The following is an 18,155-nucleotide window of genomic DNA, read 5'->3' as shown; positions in this document are numbered from 1 at the left end:
TTTTGCAGTTGCTTTGTTACCTAGGTGTTCCTTTCATGTGCTTCAATCATCAAATACCTCTTTAACCGAATCCTTATGTTCTCCGAAAATAACTGGTGTGGATTCTGTTTCCCTAGTTGCACCTTGTCTGGTACCTGGATGAAAACAATCTTCATGTGTCCTTTCTCTTATTGATAAATAGGGCAAGCACGGCCCGGCTGACTGCACTAACATCTTGGGTAAACTCCATGATGTAGCAACAAACAAAATGTGCAGAAGTGGGGCAGTGGTGGTTCCACGCACGCTGTCAGGACCGCTCCCCCAGCCACCAGTAAAAAAGCAATAGGCCCATTGTCTGGCTTCCTCTGATCTGCTGTGTTCTTCACTTCACAAGGTCTGTGGAAGCCATGAACTTTGGGTGCACATCTGTGAGAACACAGGCTTTGCGGCCACATGCAAGCAAGTGATTATGTGATTTCTTAGTAACAAGCTGAACCAAGAAGCAACCTTAGCTCACTCTGAGTCATCATTTTTCTTTTCTTTGTTTTCAACGTTTATTTATTTTTGGGACAGAGAGAGACAGAGCATGAACGGGGGAGGGGCAGAGAGAGAGGGAGACACAGAATCGGAAACAGGCTCCAGGCTCTGAGCCATCAGCCCAGAGCCTGACTCGGGGCTTGAACTCACGGACCGCGAGATCGTGACCTGGCTGAAGTCGGACGCTTAACCGACTGCACCACCCAGACGCCCCTGAGTCATCATTTTTCAACAGTCTTTGTCCCTGAACTTGTTTCTGTGGTTTAGCTTGTTCAACAGATGCTTCGGTTTTCAAATTTTTTTAATTTATTTATTATAGTTATTACCACTATTAATTCCTATTTTAAGTAGTTTCTCTGAACATCCTTGTATGTGTCTCTTTGATCTTAAGTCAAAGAGCTTTTTGGATGCCTACTATCTGTCAGGGAGGCCTTGTGCTGGATGGTGATAATGAATAGAACAAAAGTTCTTTTCTTAAGGATCACAGTCGGGAAGAGGAAACAGAACATCACTATCATTACTGTCTTTCTTTAGCAGAGTAATAATCAAATTTGAACACTTAGAAAACGCTTCACACTGGGCTAAAGCGTTTTCAAGCATCTCGTTTAATGCTATAATAAAAGCCATAGAATATGATAATGCTGTGACCAATATCAGGGCCAGGAAGGAGTCCGTTTTACCTTGGAAGACAAGAAAGGTGACTGAGACCAGCTGGGCAAGTCAGTAAGGGCATTCAGGTAGACTTAGTCATGCATACAAAGACATGGGAGAATAGCATGTTGCAAAAAGAGTCCAATAGATTTGGAGGGGTGGGGTGGGCAGGTAAAGGAGGAAGAGGGAGGGGAAACAATAAGAACATGAGCCAAGAACCACATCACTGAAGCACAAATAAAATGCAGACTGTATGCTGAGGCTAAGAGGAAACCCATTGAAAGATTTTAGAGTCTAATATTATGGTGAGCTAAAGAGTCTTTAAATCATTGATAGTGGTTTGCAGGGTGGAGTAGAAAGGAGTAGAGAGAAATTCTAAATGCAGCGTGGCCGTGTAGGAGACAATTCTCAGGGTAGTGGCGGCAGAACAGCCCATCGTGACATGCTTGAGGAGCAGCAAGGGGACCAATACAATTGGAGCCACAGGAACCTGGGGGAAGTTAGTAGGAGTTGATGTTAGGAGTAACAGGAGCCCGGATCGTAGTGGGGCTTGTAAGCATGGCAAGAGCTTGGCTTTTTGCTCTGAGCGAAGTGAGATGCCATTTTGAGCAGAGGACCGACACAGTTGTTTTTACATTTTAATAGGATTGCTATCGAGCAGAGGTAGAAGCAGAGGCACCAAAACCAGGTAGGAAGTTATTGGGGTAATCCAGGCCAGAGATGATGGCGGCTCGGACCCGGGTTGCAATAGCAAAAGGTCTCCTGATGCAACATGTGTAGAGTGAGAGACCAAGAGAGAAGTAAGGAGAACCCCAAAGGCTTTGGCCTGAAAAACTAGAGGACGAAAAGCCATTAACTGAGATCCGAAAGACTGTAGGATCCGACAAACAAAAGCTCAATTTTGTTTGTGTTGATTTGATGTGTCTCTGCAGCCAAATGCAGGTTTTGAGCAGACATTGCGGGCCATGGGCATCTGGAGTCCAGGGGAGAAGTCTGAGCAAAAAGTTATAAATCCGTGAATCACTGAAATATATTTATGGTGTTGAAAGCCATGAAATAAAGGTAATCACCCAGGCAGCGAGTGCAGATAGGAACAGAAGATTTCCAAAAATTGGGATCAGGACGCACTAATGTTAAGAGGTCTGAGGCGGTAAGAAGCAACCAGAAAAAGGCACCTAGATCCACAAAAACATCCAAAGTAAACAAGTGCAGCAACTGAGAAGGAGGAAGGAAAAGGAAACCCAGAAGAGCGTGGGGAGAGAAAGCAGATTGAGAATGAGGTAATGGCAAGTGTGCTAATAAGTCAAGTCAGATGGGACCGAAAACTGACCGATGGCTTTAGTCACGTGATGATCAACGATGAGCTTGATAAGATGGTGGAAACAGGGGGGCAAAATCTCGGTGGGAGGAAAGGAATTAAAACAGAATGGGCACAAGCCCGTAAAGGGGTTTCGTTGTAAAATGGAGCGGGGAAATGGGGCAGGAACCGTAAGGGAATGTCAGATCAGGAGAGTTCCTTTTTAAGATAGGTGATATAATGGGGTATTTGTATGCTGATTATAATCACCCAATAGGCAGAAATTGATGCTGAGTAAGCGAGAAGGATTCCTAAAGATATATCTTTGGGATCCGCTGCACACGGACGGAAAGGGGCATGGGCAGTCATTTACAGTGACAGGAGGGGAGGCAGAGTTGATAGCCTAAGATGCTGGCAAGTGGGCTGATGCTTGCTAGGAACTTAGGGAAGTCTCTGTCTAGTTGGATAAACAAGTCTGGAGTTCAGGAGAAAAGTTTGAGCTAAAGGTAGAGACAGCATAACAGGTTGTCGAAGGGAGGCAATAGAAAAGATCTGCTATGGGGAAGAGACAGTCGAATATGGCATGAAAACACCAATTAACAAAATGTGGCTTCTGACCATAAGCACATTAAAAGTTCAGAGAAGAAATGAGCAACAAAGAATGACAAGACTTGAGTCAAAGGGGCAGGATTTAGCGAGACATCATTCCAGGATCAGAGCAGTAGCGAGTGTATTAAAAAGCATAATGAGGGGCGCCTGGGTGGCGCAGTCAGTTAAGTGTCCGACTTCAGCTCAGGTCACGATCTCGCGGTCCGTGAGTTCGAGCCCCGCGTCGGGCTCTGGGCTGATGGCTCAGAGCCTGGAGCCTGTTTCCGATTCTGTGTCTCCCTCTCTCTCTGCCCCTCCCCCGTTCATGCTCTGTCTCTCTCTGTCCCAAAAATAAATAAATGTTGAAAAATAAATTAAAAAAAAAAGCATAATAAGAAGAGTGGTCTGAGCTAAGAACAGGAGAGAGAAAATGGCACCAAGTGGGAGAAAGTTCTGGTTGTCTGCCTTGATTTGCTATACATATAGGAAGAATTTTAGTTAGTGGGAGCAATGGTTAAGGGAACTTAAATGGTTTGCAATACTGATTGAAGATTAACGTGTCAGGGGTGGGATCAACCCTGTAAGTAAGAGGAATGCTTGGCCACAGAGTTAGGACTCTGATAATGGGAATGGGGAGGAAGATTAACAATGGATATTAGAAATAAAGACTTGGGGAGGGCAAACAAATTCTTAGAGATTTTATTCTAGGGTGCTTTTCCCCTTTAAAATTTGTGCTTTACATATTTTAAAGCAGAATTATATTTATTTTAATACAAAACTCTCCCTAATCCTGCAAGAATTTCAAACTGTCATTCAGGTTACATAGAAACACCTTGTTTAAATAACTTACACCCACAATCCCTATTCTTTATACACATATGAGGCAAAGCCATTGCTAACCACATTTGATAACATTTAATCCGGGTTTCTGTTGATTTCAATATAATAAAAGTTGGCACATTTCCTGGAATTGGGTACTGGAGAGTAAAGGGAAATTCTCGTATGTTTTCTTTTGGTTCTATTCGCACAGTCAGGTGAACCAAGACAATAGAATTTCAGTTTGAAATATGAAAATAGTTTCCTTTTTCTCATTACAAAGCAATCCATTAGTTTTACAGAATTTCTATGTCACTTTCAATTTTTTTTTTTGGCAAAATGAAAATTTGCATCTAATGAACATCATTTTAGCGTATAAGGACACATGGAAACTCACTGGGGAAACTGGGAGAAGAAAGGAGTATTCAGATAATGGAAAACGGTTACTGGAATGGAAAGATTTTGAACTCTAGAACCAACCCAACAAACAAATGAGAGGCATTAATCTCCAAAACCTATGGGTTTCTCTATGTCAGATGATTACAAAGAATCCCGGAGAGAGAGCAAGTACCAGTATTAATGATTCTAGAATCAGAGATGTAAATCTTAAAAAAAATTCCTTTACATGGACTCACTTTCAAAAAAGGGGATTCATTCCAAAACTAGGACAGGAAATTGAGTTTAACAAATCAGAAAACATTTACAGAGCTTAGCACAGTACAAACCTCCACAGAAGCAGCAGAGAGAATCAAAATGTGGCCCCATTCTTAAGGAATTTATAAGGATAATGCATCAGAAAAATGAAAGAATTAAGAGACAATTTAGAACTCTCTTTGAATTATCTAATAGTCTGGAAGTAGGAAGCAAGAAGCAGGATTGGATTTATTGTTCTAAACCGTAGAAGGTACATGATGTAAATTGGCATCTCAGTGCAAGAAAGGGTGTTCTAAAAATTCGCAGTGTTCAAACATGAAACAGACTGAAGTTTCAGGTAGCGGATTTCATTCAACAATGATTCATGTATCGGGCTTCCTCACCCATTACACATGTGGGCTGGAGTGATGAGGTTCATCAGTCAGCAAGACGCTTTCTTATCCTCCAGGAGTCACAACCTTGGGACGCATCATCTATAGATAATTATTTGACATGGATGTTCTGGAAAGATACAACAAGATTCTTTTTGAATATCTTTTAAGAAGACAAGACATACATATACAGAACAAAATATCGGAATCGGATTTAAATTGAAGGTCAAGACAACAGCAAGCGGTGAGTGGCATTCACCAGGACAAGAAAAATGTGCTCTGATGGCTCAGAAATATTGCTTAGGACTAGGGGTAGGTTTGAGAGAACTGTACATGGAGTTAGAGTTTAGACAGCGAGCCAGGACATTTCAGGGAGAATTGGGCAGAGAATCATCTAGGTGGAGTAGTGCATGGCGTGTTTGTTCAGAGATCAGGGAATGATTCAACTTCACTGAATAAAGTGTTCATAAAGGCAGCTGTAGAGATAAATCCAGGTTGTAGGAGAACTTGAACAACGTCAGCTTTTCCCAAATTTCAGGAAATCATGTCATTATGCCATTATCTTTATGATTTTTGTATTAGCCATATACCATTTTACTTACTTGGTAATCTTTTAAGACGGATGGACATCTTTTGTGTTGCCTCATCCTAAACTCTACTATCCATGGGTTTATGAGTCTTAAATTATCTAATAAACATGATAGTTAATCTGTAACTATTAAAAGTATTTATCTGTATATCTTGCAAAATCAACCTGCTTTCCCCTCACGGAGCATGGACCACGTTTGGAGAATTAACGTTTTAAATAATGGAAAATCACGCTTTAAATAATGGAATTTAAGTGACATAACAGGAGCTGGATTTCGGAGAAAATTCATCTGGTGGCTATGTGTCGAATGAACAACTTTGGCCATTGTGGGAGGTAGGAAGATCAATTAAAAAGTAGAACCTGCTTTAGCATAAACAATCAGGACAGGAAGAGATATTTTTTTTATTTATTTATTTATTTATTTATTTATTTATTTATTTAATGTCTATATTTGAGAGAGAGAGAGAGCATGAGTGTGGGAGGGGCAGAGAGAGAGGGAGACACAGAATCTGAAGCAGGCTCCAGGCTCTGAGCTGTCAGCACAGGGCCCAACGCAGGGCTCCAATCCACAAACCACAAGATTATGACCTGAGCCGAAGTTGGATTCTCAATTGACTGGGCCACTCAGGTGCCCCAGGACAGGAAGAGATGTTTAAAAGAAACTTTACAATGAATTAGACGTGGGAGCAAAGGGAGAGGAAAATGTCTGAGAGTCCAGTTAAATGGATGACACCTATATCTAATATTTTAAAGACGTTCAGCTCTTTAGAGGCACAAGGAAATCATTTCCTGAAAATGAGATTTTGGATGATGTAATAGTACAAGTATTTGGGGAAAAGGACTTCACTTAAAAAAAATGGGCAGATTTGGGGCGCCTGGGTGCCTCGGTCAGTCGGGCGTCTGACTGCAGCTCAGGTCATGATCTCGCGGTTCATGAGTTCAAGCCCCGTGTCGGGCTCTGTGCTGACAGCTCAGAGCCGGGAGCCTGCTTCGAATATGTGTCTGCCTCTCTCTCTGACCCTCCCCCACTCACACGCTGTCGCTCTCAAAAATAAATAAACATTAAAAAATTGTGTTTTAAATGGGCCAATTCTATAAAGATGAAGAAATTGTACGATCTGAAGCCTAACTTCTTGGTTTTCAGCACATGAGCTCTACAGCAGTAGCCAGATTCTGGAGACGCCCAGAGACTCAACTCGGCGGGCGCTCATTTACTTATTGACCAGGTTATAATCTGTGTTTTGCAAAGTGGTCAGAGAAACTTCCGACATTTCAGACTATTTTACAGTCTTTCGGAGGGAAGCCAGCAACTGTGGTTCCTGCTGAAATCCTTTTATAATGCAAACATTGAGGGCCACGGGTTCTGAACCCAATCATAAGCAGGTATATCTGTTCTCCTTTGGCATTTTATGAGCTCTGTTGAAACTGGAGCTCGTCTTACGCTCTGTTTTTCTGCTACAGCCACACGTGTAAGTTCTTAGCACATTGTTGTTATGCTGGGTGCCTTCTAGAAGAGTTGAGTATTGGCCTTATTAATGGAACCATTGAGCTACCAGGAAAATACATTTTATTTAAAAAAAGAGTTCAACAGGGGTGCCTGGGCAGCTCAGTTGGCCAAGCATCAGACTTCTACTCAGGTCATGATCTCACGGCTCATGAGCTCGAGCCCTGCGTTGGGCTCTGTGCTGACTCTCTCTCTCTCTGTCTCTCTCCCTTCCCCCACTCATGCATGTGCTCTCTGTATCCCAGAATTAATCAATAAACTTAAAAAAAGGAGTTCAACAGCCAGTGGTTTGGGGATTGGCTCGAACTCATCTGATTCACTCACTAATTTCACTTCTAGAGCTGAATAAACCTCTGAACCACTGTCAACAAGAACACTGCACACTTGAGTCAATGTGATTTTGTACTTCTGGCTGTCAGTTTTCTTGCGCCACATTCTTTCTTAATGTGTTGTGTAACGTTATTTCTGTGAAAATATAAATACCCGGAAGCGAGCCGGGTTTTACCCTAAAACTTTCTCCAGTGATACCAAATACGAGAATCTGAGTTTATCGAAGATCACCAACTTCTAGCTATGATTACATCATATTTTCCCAAATGTGTGGCGCTATTGGCCATCTGTGTCCTATGTGTGGGTGCATTGGACACTTTCATTGCTGCAGTGTATGAACACGCTGTCCTATTACCAAACAGAACAGAGACCCCAGTTTCCAAAGAAGAAGCTTTGCTCCTGATGAACAAGAACATAGATGTTTTGGAGAACGCAGTTCAACTGGCAGCCAGGCAGGTATTGTCCTTTCTTACGCTGGCTGGGATATTGCAGAGGAAATTCGAAACTTGGAAAGAGCGTGGGTATTTGGAATTTGTGAAAGACTGTTTTGCTCGTACTTGTTTTGAGCAGGGTGCACATATCATTGTTACCCCAGAAGATGGAATTTATGGCTGGGTTTTCACAAGAGAGACCATTTACCCCTATCTGGAAGATATCCCAGACCCAGAGGTGAACTGGATTCCATGTACAGATCCCCAGAGGTAATGTCATTACCCTTTGATTTTTAAACAAAAAAAAATTGTGATATTGCAAAAATACAAATAACAAATCCATTAAACTTGACTCGTTCTCTTTTCTGGCAATCAATTTATGGCTCTGGACCCACAAGCCTCTTCATACTGTGTGCCGTCTGGCATGGCTTGAGATGATGATTCTTGGTTGGTTATTTATTGTGGCTTTCTTTAATGAATGGCCTGTGTGTACATAGTTTTTATAATAAATACACTCCATGGGGTTTCAACAAAGTGAAAAAGTTGTACTAGCTAGGACTTCTGTCCCCAAATAAAGTAAGCTCACCCATGAATACCTGCCTCCTTTGCAGGAATGGTAAAAAGATAAATGAACTTATGTTTCCAAAGAGCTCTGATAGCACTCGCATTTGCCGTGTGATGAGTATGGCAGGTGGAAACTGCACAGGACTTGAAAGAGGAAGCATCGTTTCCAAGACAATACCACCTCCTAGCTGTGTGATGGGCGGCAGATCACCTAAATACTTCTCATCTCCGTTTCTTTATCCACGAAACAGAGATCATAAAATTTCCTGTCCTACTTCCTTTACAGAGTAGACAAGAGTGTCAACTGAAGTGATACACGTAGAATCTAAACACAGTTGTGCCGCCTCCAATGTTAGCTGTCACGATTCCTTTTTTTTTTTTTTCACAAAAATAATTGGATCTGGGGGCCCCTGGGTGGCTCAGTCGGTTAAGCGTCCTGCTTCGGCTCAGGTCATGATCTCACGGTTTGTGAGTTCGAGCTCCACATCAGGCTCTGTGCTGACAGCTCAGAGCCTGGAACCTGCTTCGGATTCTGTCTCCCTCTCTCTGTTCCTCCCCCACTCTCTCTCTCTCTCTCTCTCTCTCTCTCTCAAAAATAAATAACGATTAAAAAAAAATAAAAATAAAGGATAATTGGATCTGAACTTCTTTGTTTTCTTGTCTTTGAGAAATGTAAGCAATTATTAATAGCTATAGTTTAAGCATAACTTTTCAATGTTTATTTTATTTTTGAGAGACAGAGAGACAGAGCATGAGGGGGGTGGGGCAGAGAGAGAGGGAGACACAGAATCCAAAGCAGGCTCCAGGCTCCGAGCTGTCAGCACAGAGCCTGATGCAGGGCTTGACCTCACAAACTGCAAGATCGTGACCTGAGCTAAAGTCAGACACTCAATCAACTGAGCCACCCAGGCACTTTGTTTAAGCATAACTTTCTTAGGGAACATCTGTATAAAACATAAGACAGATTTATGAAATTATTTTAGATGTATTTACTTTTTAAAATAGTTTATATGTAATTCCTTTAAAAGGCAAAATCTATGCATTAAAAAAATTTTAATTTGCTAATTTTAAACTTGCAGGCATCTGTTCCGAACTATATCTATTGTACAAGAAAAAGAATGTCTTCAGTAATTTTAACATTTGAAATTGACTGGGGGGGGGGGTCAAGTCCAACGTTGCAACATAGGATTTCTACTGTGTGGGTTAGTTTCGCCCAGGAGTTTCACCTTTGAAAAAATAATCTAAGTGTTGCATCCTCTATGTTAACTATAACTCAATGTTTACTTGATCATGAGGTTTGTTTTTTTTCCCCCAGAGCAGGAAGGACTCATTATCTGCAATAATCCAAGAGGCTGATTCTAAAATTCACTTTATTTGCCTGGGCTGATAATACTGACTTTCCTAGGGGAAAGAGGTCCTGAATCCTGATAATTAATCTCAGATGAATTATTTTAAGTTGGGAAGGTAGATGACTGATGAAACTTCAACATTATTGAGGGTTGCAGACATTTACTCAAATGTAAGCTTTCAGCCTGACTTACAAAAACAGAAGTCCGATATTTAATAAGACGGTAATATTGGTTTTAAAAAAAGCCACCATTTCTTCCCTAGTAATATTTATACTTAAAGGGGATAATAGAGGGCCACCTAGTTATCCTTGTGTATTTAAATACCATCATTTACAATACTGACCTGTCCCATGCTTCCTTGAACATTACCCATGAGGAGTAATAGAAGATATTAAAATGCCCTAATTATTTAGCAGAAAGAAAGAAAGAAAGAAAGAAAGAAAGAAAGAAAGAAAGAAAAAGAGAGAGAGAGAAAGAAACAGAAAGAAAGAAAAAAAAGAAAGAGAGAAAGAAAGAAAGAAAAAAGAAAATAGGTGATAATTTTATTGAAAGTTTTAAAGAGTATCAATGTTAACAATGTTGCCCTGTTTTTCCTGAGGGAAAAAAAAAAAAGAAATGATCTGAAACAGTAGTCATAAATCATAAATCAATCACTGTCATAAATTTGCCCTTTCTCTTCAAAGATTAGCTCCACATCAACTGTAGAGAGGCTGAGAGATGATGGAGAGAACCCAAATGGCTTCTAGAAGCAGTAAATCCATCAGTTTCCTGGGTTGTCCCCCTGTAGTTACAAAGTCCATAATGGCCATTATTTCTTCATGGAGCATCTACGTGGTTCCAGGAATTGTACCTGGTACACTAGACATATTGTCTCATTCACTTTATGTGACAGGTATAACTATTTCCATTGTTCATATCAGGGAAAACAGGAGGCTTACGGTCTCATATTGGTAATTAACATGGCAGGAAATCAAACCCAGCCATTTCCATCTGAGCCCTGATAACTGGTAGGTAGTCTTGGAGCACCTGGATGCACCATATTATATTTGAAATCACCAGTGACCAGTGAACCCACTCCTTTGACAGAATGTTCTGGTTGCAAATTTTTTTTCTTTTCTGCATATCTGTCTCTCTATAACGTTAGTCTTTGTACTGCCTTTATTACTTTATATGTTATCATTGTATATATATATGACTCACCTCCTTCAGATTAGAGGAAGCCACCTATCATTTCACCTATTTTGTCACCTCAATCTCTTCTTATTTCTTGGTTAATGTCCCCAATGTAGATGGATTTGGCAATACTTTGAGAAGCAATTTCATAGTCTGTATTTATCTCAGGGTTTCTCATGAACACCCTCGCAGGCAGGCAGGAAGTAATTATGTTTTACTGACAGATAAGGAAACTGAGGCAACACAGTGAAGTCCCTTCTTTCCTCCCTCCCTCCCTCTCTCCCTCCTTTCTTTCTTTCTTTCTTTCTTTCTTTCTTTCTTTCTTTCTTTCTTTCTTTCTCTCTCTCTTTTTTCCTTTTCTTTCTTTCTTCCTTTCTTTTCTTTCTCTTTCCTCCCTCCCTTCCTTCCTTCCTCCCTCCCTTCCTCCCTCCTTCCCTCCCTTCCTTCCTGAAATATTTCAAGTACATAATGATGCATTTGTTCTCTATAGAAGACGATTGACATAGGAACAACTATTTACTGCTTCCCAGTAAGAGTATGGCTAGAATTATAGAAAAGCTCCTCCCCACTAAAAGAGTGTGTTAAATTTCAAGCCCTTCATTTGCCTGCCTAGAAGCACTTTATAAGAGAAAGCTTTCCTTCTCTTCTTTCTCCTCTTCCTCCACCATCTTTCCAGTGTTTCAGTCTCACACTGCAACTGAGAGTCTGACACATTAAAATAGGTTAGCCTTCGGGGGGGGGGGGGGCGGGGGGATGGGCAAGATGGGCAAAGGGGAGTGGGAGATATGGGGTTCCCGTTATGGAATGAATTAGTCATGGACTAAAAGGCACAGTATAGCAAATGTAGTCCATGGTATTGTCATAGTGTTGTGTGGTGACAGATGATAGCTACACTGGTAGTGAGCATAGCACGACGTCGAGGACTGTCGAATCATTAGGCTGTACGCCTAGAACTAATGTAACAATGTGTCAACTATACTTCAATAAAAAATAAGCAAGGTAAACTAGGTTAGCTTTCATAAATATGAAGACTATATTGCATGTGGAATTTTAGATCTTTTCTGATTTGATTCTTAACCTAGAGCTTGTGTTCTAAGTAACAGGCAAATAAAGTATGTTCTGGAAGATTAGAAATCACTCAAGTACAGTAAGTTTAAGGCCATATCTATTAAATCAGGTTTGGCTACACCCCAGTGCAACAAAGGCTCAGCTGCCTGGCCAAGGACAACTCCATCTACGTTGTGGCAAATATTGGGGACAAGAAGCCATGCAATGCCAGTGACCCTCAGTGTCCCCCCGATGGCCGTTACCAGTACAACACTGATGTGGTGTTTGATTCTGAGGGTAGGCTGGTGGCACGCTACCATAAGGTAAGAATATCTTCTTGTGTTTGTTTGTGGTATATATGTACATTCATTTGTTGAACATGGCCGAAAGAACGAACGCGTCTCTTGATTATTACGCTTTAGTTGAAAAGGGGGTTTCATTTACTCTGGTCTCATATAAGGGTTCTGAGTTTGAATTAAGCATGAAGTAGAATTTGGCAGAATATTGAATGTGATCATAGCCTCACAAAGATGTTAATAGTCTCTGAGAAAGAAGGAAAAATGTTGTTATACCCTGGTTAGTGTTTTGGCTCAATTCATTGACACTCATAGCATGACTAAGTTTTATCAGATGTAGTCTGTCCCTCAGAGGCTCAAAAGACGTCAGCTATTCCTCTAGCTCTCTTAACCTGTGTTACAGCTTTTACTCGAGCTGTGCTTTTAGAGACCCCATGGTGCTCAACATAAAGCTCACATTCTGTAGGAGCAAAATCCAGAGGAAGAGTGTATTTTTGTCCTGCCTTGTAGACCTCGTCATCGCGCCTTGACTCCAGTTAGGCTACATGCCTTCCTTGAGCCGATCCCTGCGGGACGAAGGACAAGCTTCCACCTGCGTGTAGGGTAGAGGAGCAAGTGACCCTCACTGAAGGGGAGGGGGTATTGCCAGAGCACAAATATGTACACATCAAGCCTCATGGTACATAGTATCTGAGCAAGTACTCTTGACCCAGGGCAAAGTGGAGTTGGGGAGCAATAATCAAGCTGGAAAAAAATTACCAATGGCTCACTGATTAACAAGTGTGAGCTATTACCTTGCCTAACTTTACTTTATTTTTTTTTTTAATTTTTTTCAACGTTTATTTATTTTTGAGACAGAGAGAGACAGAGCATGAACAGGGGAGGAGCAGAGAGAGAGGGAGACAGAATCTGAAACAGGCTCCAGGCTCTGAGCTGTCAGCACAGAGCCCAACACGGGGCTTGAACTCACGGACTGTGAGATCACGACTTGAGCCGAAGTCGGACGCTTAACTGACCAAGCCACCCAGGCGCCCCAGCCTAACTTTACTTTAAATGTATTTCACTTCTGTAAACCCAGCAGTATCAAAGGGAGATATGACAAAGTTAATTTTATTACTACGTGCTAGGTTTCACACTGGCAGTGTTGTTGGTATTTAAAGAATACAGTAACAAAAACTCTGAAGTTTATAAGATTCAGACTTTCAACCTGTGATGTTAAGAGAAATAGTCACCTTTCAAATATCGTTTTTAGATATGATTTCGTTCGTTAGTTGTGGAAAGGTGGAGTTTTCTGACCAGCACTGTCGTAATAAAACTCCTAGACAGTGGTATACTGGGTGTGGTTTATGCAAATTTATGTGCAATAGTTTTAAATATGCATGTCAACATGGCTGGGGAAAAAAATGTGATGGGTATGAAACACCTCTCCTTGGTAGTTTTCTCATGAATTTCCCCCTTCTTTGCTTTTTGTTAACAGTACAATCTTTTTGCGCCTGAAATTCAATTTGATTTCCCCAAGGATTCAGAATCTGTGACTTTTGAGACTCCTTTTGGGAAGTTTGGCATTTTCACTTGCTTTGACATTTTTTCTCACACCCCAGCTGTGGTGGTGGTGGATGAGTTTCAAGTGGACAGTGTTCTCTACCCGGTGGCGTGGTACAACACGCTGCCCCTTCTGTCGGCTGTTCCCTTCCACTCTGCATGGGCCAGAGCCATGAGAGTCAACTTGCTTGCTGCGAATACCCACAACACCAGCATGCACATGACAGGTAACTCACACGTGTCCTGCACCGACTGGCCATGATAGCCTTAGACAGTCTTCATTGATTTCCAAGCCACACTTGTCTTTCATAATTCTTTCATTAATTCTAATGTCACAAAATTAATAATAGCCTGGCTTTCAGTGCCAATATGTTTTAAGGACCATTATCCCTATGAGTACGGAAGGAGGTAAACGCTATTATCTCAATTTCACATGAGGGAACATTGGAGTTAAAGAGAAGTCAAGTCACATGAACCAACAAACAAACAAAAACAAGCAAAAAAAGAAAAACAAAGCCAGATCTAAAGAACTTTGCTGCCAGCATCCATCAGTAATAGTGAAATAAATCTTTGTGGTTAAGGTGATAAAATCATTTTAGACTTAACCAGAGTTTATCCTTCATTGCATCCATGTTCGAGGTAATACAAGCTCCCCTCTTGACTGCTTGGGTTATTCACTGATCCAGATGAAGAAACTTAAACACAAATAAATTAGACAGGTCAGCAGAGAGCTAAAATTATTCTTCGTGTTGGGGAATTTTCTAGTTGTTTGTTAAGTTGGTTAAATAAGAGGTAGTTTAAGTAAAAAAGTCAATTGACCCAAGTCAATTGATCATTTCAGTGCAAGCAGAACCTAATGGAGGACACAGAGGCAAATGGGAACTATGCCAGGCTAACAAGCTATCTCCTTAACTATCCTGAAAGTGTTTATGCTTTCATAAAGCCATATCGAATTTCTCTGGGGGATGATTTTATGAGTTTGTAACCATGCAAAATTTGGAACCAATATTTGCGTTGCCTTGTGTCGCCATAGGGAGTGGAATCTATGCACCGGAAGCAGTCAAAGTGTATCACTATGACATGGAAACAGAGAGTGGCCAGCTGATGCTGTCCGAACTGAAGTCCCGGCCGCGAAGTGAACCCACCTATCCTGCAGCTGTTGACTGGAGTGCTTACGCCAGAAGTGTCAAGCCATTCTTGTCTGAACAGTCAAATTTTCCGGGGATGATTTATTTTGATGAGCTCACCTTCATTGAGCTTAAGAGAAACACAGGAAATTACACCGTTTGCCAGAAAGACCTGTGCTGTCACTTAACTTACAAGATGTCGGAGAAACGAACAGATGAGGTTTACGCACTAGGTGCTTTTGATGGACTGCACACAGTAGAAGGTCAATATTACCTACAGGTAAACAATAGTGACGTAAGTTAGAATGGATTGTTTATTAGTTTTTCTTCTGGATCATCGCTGCATTTCTTTAAAAATCGTGCTGGATTCAGTTACTTGGTAGCCCGTTACAGTCATCACTGAAGTTTTCCCCCAGAACACTTTGTTTAGTCTTAGCAAGAACAGAATGTCTTCTCTTGGCTGCAAGGTAAAACATAAAGCGAGTTGATGAGCTCTCAGCCAGCTGGATTCAAGTTGAAAGGCTGCAACCTCCATGCCTTCTCGTTTTGTGTCAGGTTACTTTAGAACAGTGCTTTTCGAACTGTCTTCAACAGGAGTCCAGAATCACAAGTCCGTTTCATGTTACGATGCTGTGCGGTCAAGATGCGTGATGGTAATTGAAACAAATATTTTATTTATTACTTCAATTAGAGTTAGAAGTAGCCATAATTATGAGCAATAGCAGTCTGACTTTTAAAATCCAATTTATTGCATTTCACTTTATTTAAAAGAGACAGAGAGAGAGAGAGAGGGAGAGAGAGAGGGAGGGAGTTAGTCCTGACCTGTTGAATTGATTTTCGGATTCACTAATAGCCTCTGACCTCCAGTTTGAAAAGACTGCTTAAGAGGTGTAGGGGATAAAGGCAGGCCATCCCAAGAGGAGCCATTTGGGCATGAAGATTATTGTGAATTAAAAAAGCAATTAAAAGGCAGAAGATTCAGAAAAAGCTCTTTACCTCCCTCACAACTGCCTACAAGAATTTAGGTAGAGGATCTGCTTCAGAAAGGGAGCTATCAGGGTAAGGATGTGAGGACAGGAACCAGGTGTGGCGAACAGGGAGGAGCCTCACAAGGCCTGTTGGATCAAAGGCCTCCACATTCCAGCGTTTCTAAGAGGCCCGGCAAATATTTGTGTACCAAATGTTTATTCTTTCTCATCTTACTGTAAATTGCATTCCTTCCCTTTGAAGTCCCAGACCCCTACGCCCTCCTCCTTATTCCAGAACGACATGCGCACTTCATTTTGCCTGTCTTGGGAATTGCCATGTCTGTGTGGATTCCCAAATGTACAAAATTCAATTTGACGTTCTCCTGTTAATCTGTCTCGAGTCCATTCAATTCTTAGTCTGGCCAGAAGGACCTTGACGGGGACAGGAAATTCTTCCTCCCTGACAGATGCGACTTAACAAATCTTCCTCTATTCCTTGAGATTGTGTCTTTCATGGAGAAACTATGTCCAAGATCTCTGACTACTTCTCTCTCCTTTGCCTACACAGATATGCACATTACTGAAGTGTCAAATCAGTGACCTGAGAACTTGTGGGGAGCCCGTGGGGTCAGCTTTCACCAAGTTGGAAGAATTCTCCCTCAGCGGCACATTTGCAACACGTTATGTTTTCCCACAGATCATTCTCAGTGGAAGTCAGCTTGCTCCTGAAAGGCATTATGAGGTAGGAGGAATTCAGGATGATCAATTTCTTTGAACAGATGGGGTAGACTAGCACCTTGGAAATCTTTGAGATTGTGACACAGTGTTGCAGTGCTGTGGTTCACATTATACAGGTAGAGCTTTAAAGGCACGGGAAGCTTTAATATGGAAGAGAAATTGTGGTTCTAGATGTCTTTAGGCTGTGACAGAGAATTTGGGGTTCACTTTTTCTACATGAATGTGATGCTGAGATCCAAGGCAACAGTAGGGTTATGGACGACGGCAGCTAATGTTCTCTTTATTTGCATAAATAAATAAATTTTTTTTAATGGTGTGGAAGGCCCAAGTTAAACACATTAAACAATGCACCTACAGCTTATTTCATGGGTATGTTATTTTGAGAAGTTGTTCTAATGATAGCAATAATGAGAGTAATAATGGCGGTGCTTCATGAGTTAAAAGAATTTTTTTTATACATCTTTTTTAACCACCTGGGCGGTAGTTTATTTGCTGCACTTTCACCCAAATCTCTCTACCCTTCGACCTTTAGATCTGACACACGGGTCTTCTGACACCAAGTCCCGTGTGCCTGTCTGTTACTATTTTAGAATGATGCTGTCAGAGAAGGCCTCTGGGCTGGAAACCAAGGCTCTGCATTGGAGTTAATCCTTTGCTCTCTTTGATTAGGTCTTGAGAGACGGACGTCTGAGGAGCCGAAGCAGAACCCCTCTGCCTGTCTTAGTTTTGGCCCTGTACGGAAGAGTGTTTGACAAAGACCCTCCGCGCTTGGGGCAAGGACCCCGGAGATTTGAATGATCCCTTTCCACTGGCACACTTTCAGGATTACCCTGGCAAAGAAAGGGAGAGGGGGAAAAAAAAAAAAAAGCTGCATGTCTGTGTAGAAGAGATGTCGCAAATTGGCCGGAACAACAAACTTAAAACGTGAAAAGCAGTGGATGGGTTTTATATGTTTTCCATTTTCCGCATTTGATATAATAGCACCAACTCATTTATGGGAGCTGCATGTGGGAACCGTGTAGGTGCGATGTAAGTATATGTGAGTATATGTGTGTGTAGCAGAACATGCAGTTAAATGGAGGGGGACTTAGAAAACTCCTTTTGTGTTAACTACTCTGATATATGTGAATGTTTGTCTATCATTTGTAAATACACAGGGGGCACCTTAAGTATGCAGAGGGCTTTTGATCCTCTTTGATTACGATATAGGAAGTAAAAAAAACAAGGGCATCTCCTAAAGTAATTATGAGCAACTTTTCAAAACTTTTTGAGTAACTTGTTAACTGATTAAAATTCTTCTATTATACAAAAATAAATAAATGTTAAAAAAAATTTAAAAAAAAAAAAGGGGCGCGTGGGTGGCGCAGTCGGTTAAGCGTCCGACTTCAGCCAGGTCACGATCTTGCGGTCTGTGAGTTCGAGCCCCGTGTCGGGCTCTGGGCTGATGGCTCAGAGCCTGGAGCTTGTTTCGGATTCTGTGTCTCCCTCTCTCTCTGACCCTCCCCCGTTCATGCTCTGTCTCTCTCTGTCTCAAAAATAAATAAATGTTAAAAAAATTTAAAAAAAAATCTTCTATTATCTGTTTATTATACTCTTAAGTTCTA

General features: G+C 41.4%; 1 protein-coding gene across 7 annotated transcripts in view; it reads left to right on the top strand.

Annotated features, from left to right (window-relative positions):
* Positions 1-17,886, top strand: part of LOC101097240 (vascular non-inflammatory molecule 3) — a 29,806-nt gene extending 11,920 nt beyond the window's left edge. For 3 of the 7 annotated variants that reach the window (XM_045058054.1, XM_045058056.1, XM_045058055.1), the window contains 5 exons: positions 12,011-12,203; positions 13,654-13,945; positions 14,752-15,125; positions 16,382-16,555; positions 17,221-17,886. In XM_045058054.1, coding sequence (XP_044913989.1) covers positions 12,011-12,203; positions 13,654-13,945; positions 14,752-15,125; positions 16,382-16,555; positions 17,221-17,349 — 1,162 coding nt within the window. In that variant the 3' untranslated portion in view covers positions 17,350-17,886. The other 4 variants (XM_045058052.1, XM_045058053.1, XM_045058051.1 and 1 more) reach the window with 3 other exon arrangements.
* The last annotated feature ends 269 nt before the right edge of the window (positions 17,887-18,155 follow it).

Source organism: Felis catus, chromosome B2 (assembly GCF_018350175.1).
Source record: "Felis catus isolate Fca126 chromosome B2, F.catus_Fca126_mat1.0, whole genome shotgun sequence".
NCBI classification, from domain to species: domain Eukaryota; kingdom Metazoa; phylum Chordata; class Mammalia; order Carnivora; family Felidae; genus Felis; species Felis catus.
The sequence above is the reverse complement of the archived record's forward strand: the minus strand, read 5'-3'. Positions and strand labels throughout refer to the sequence as shown.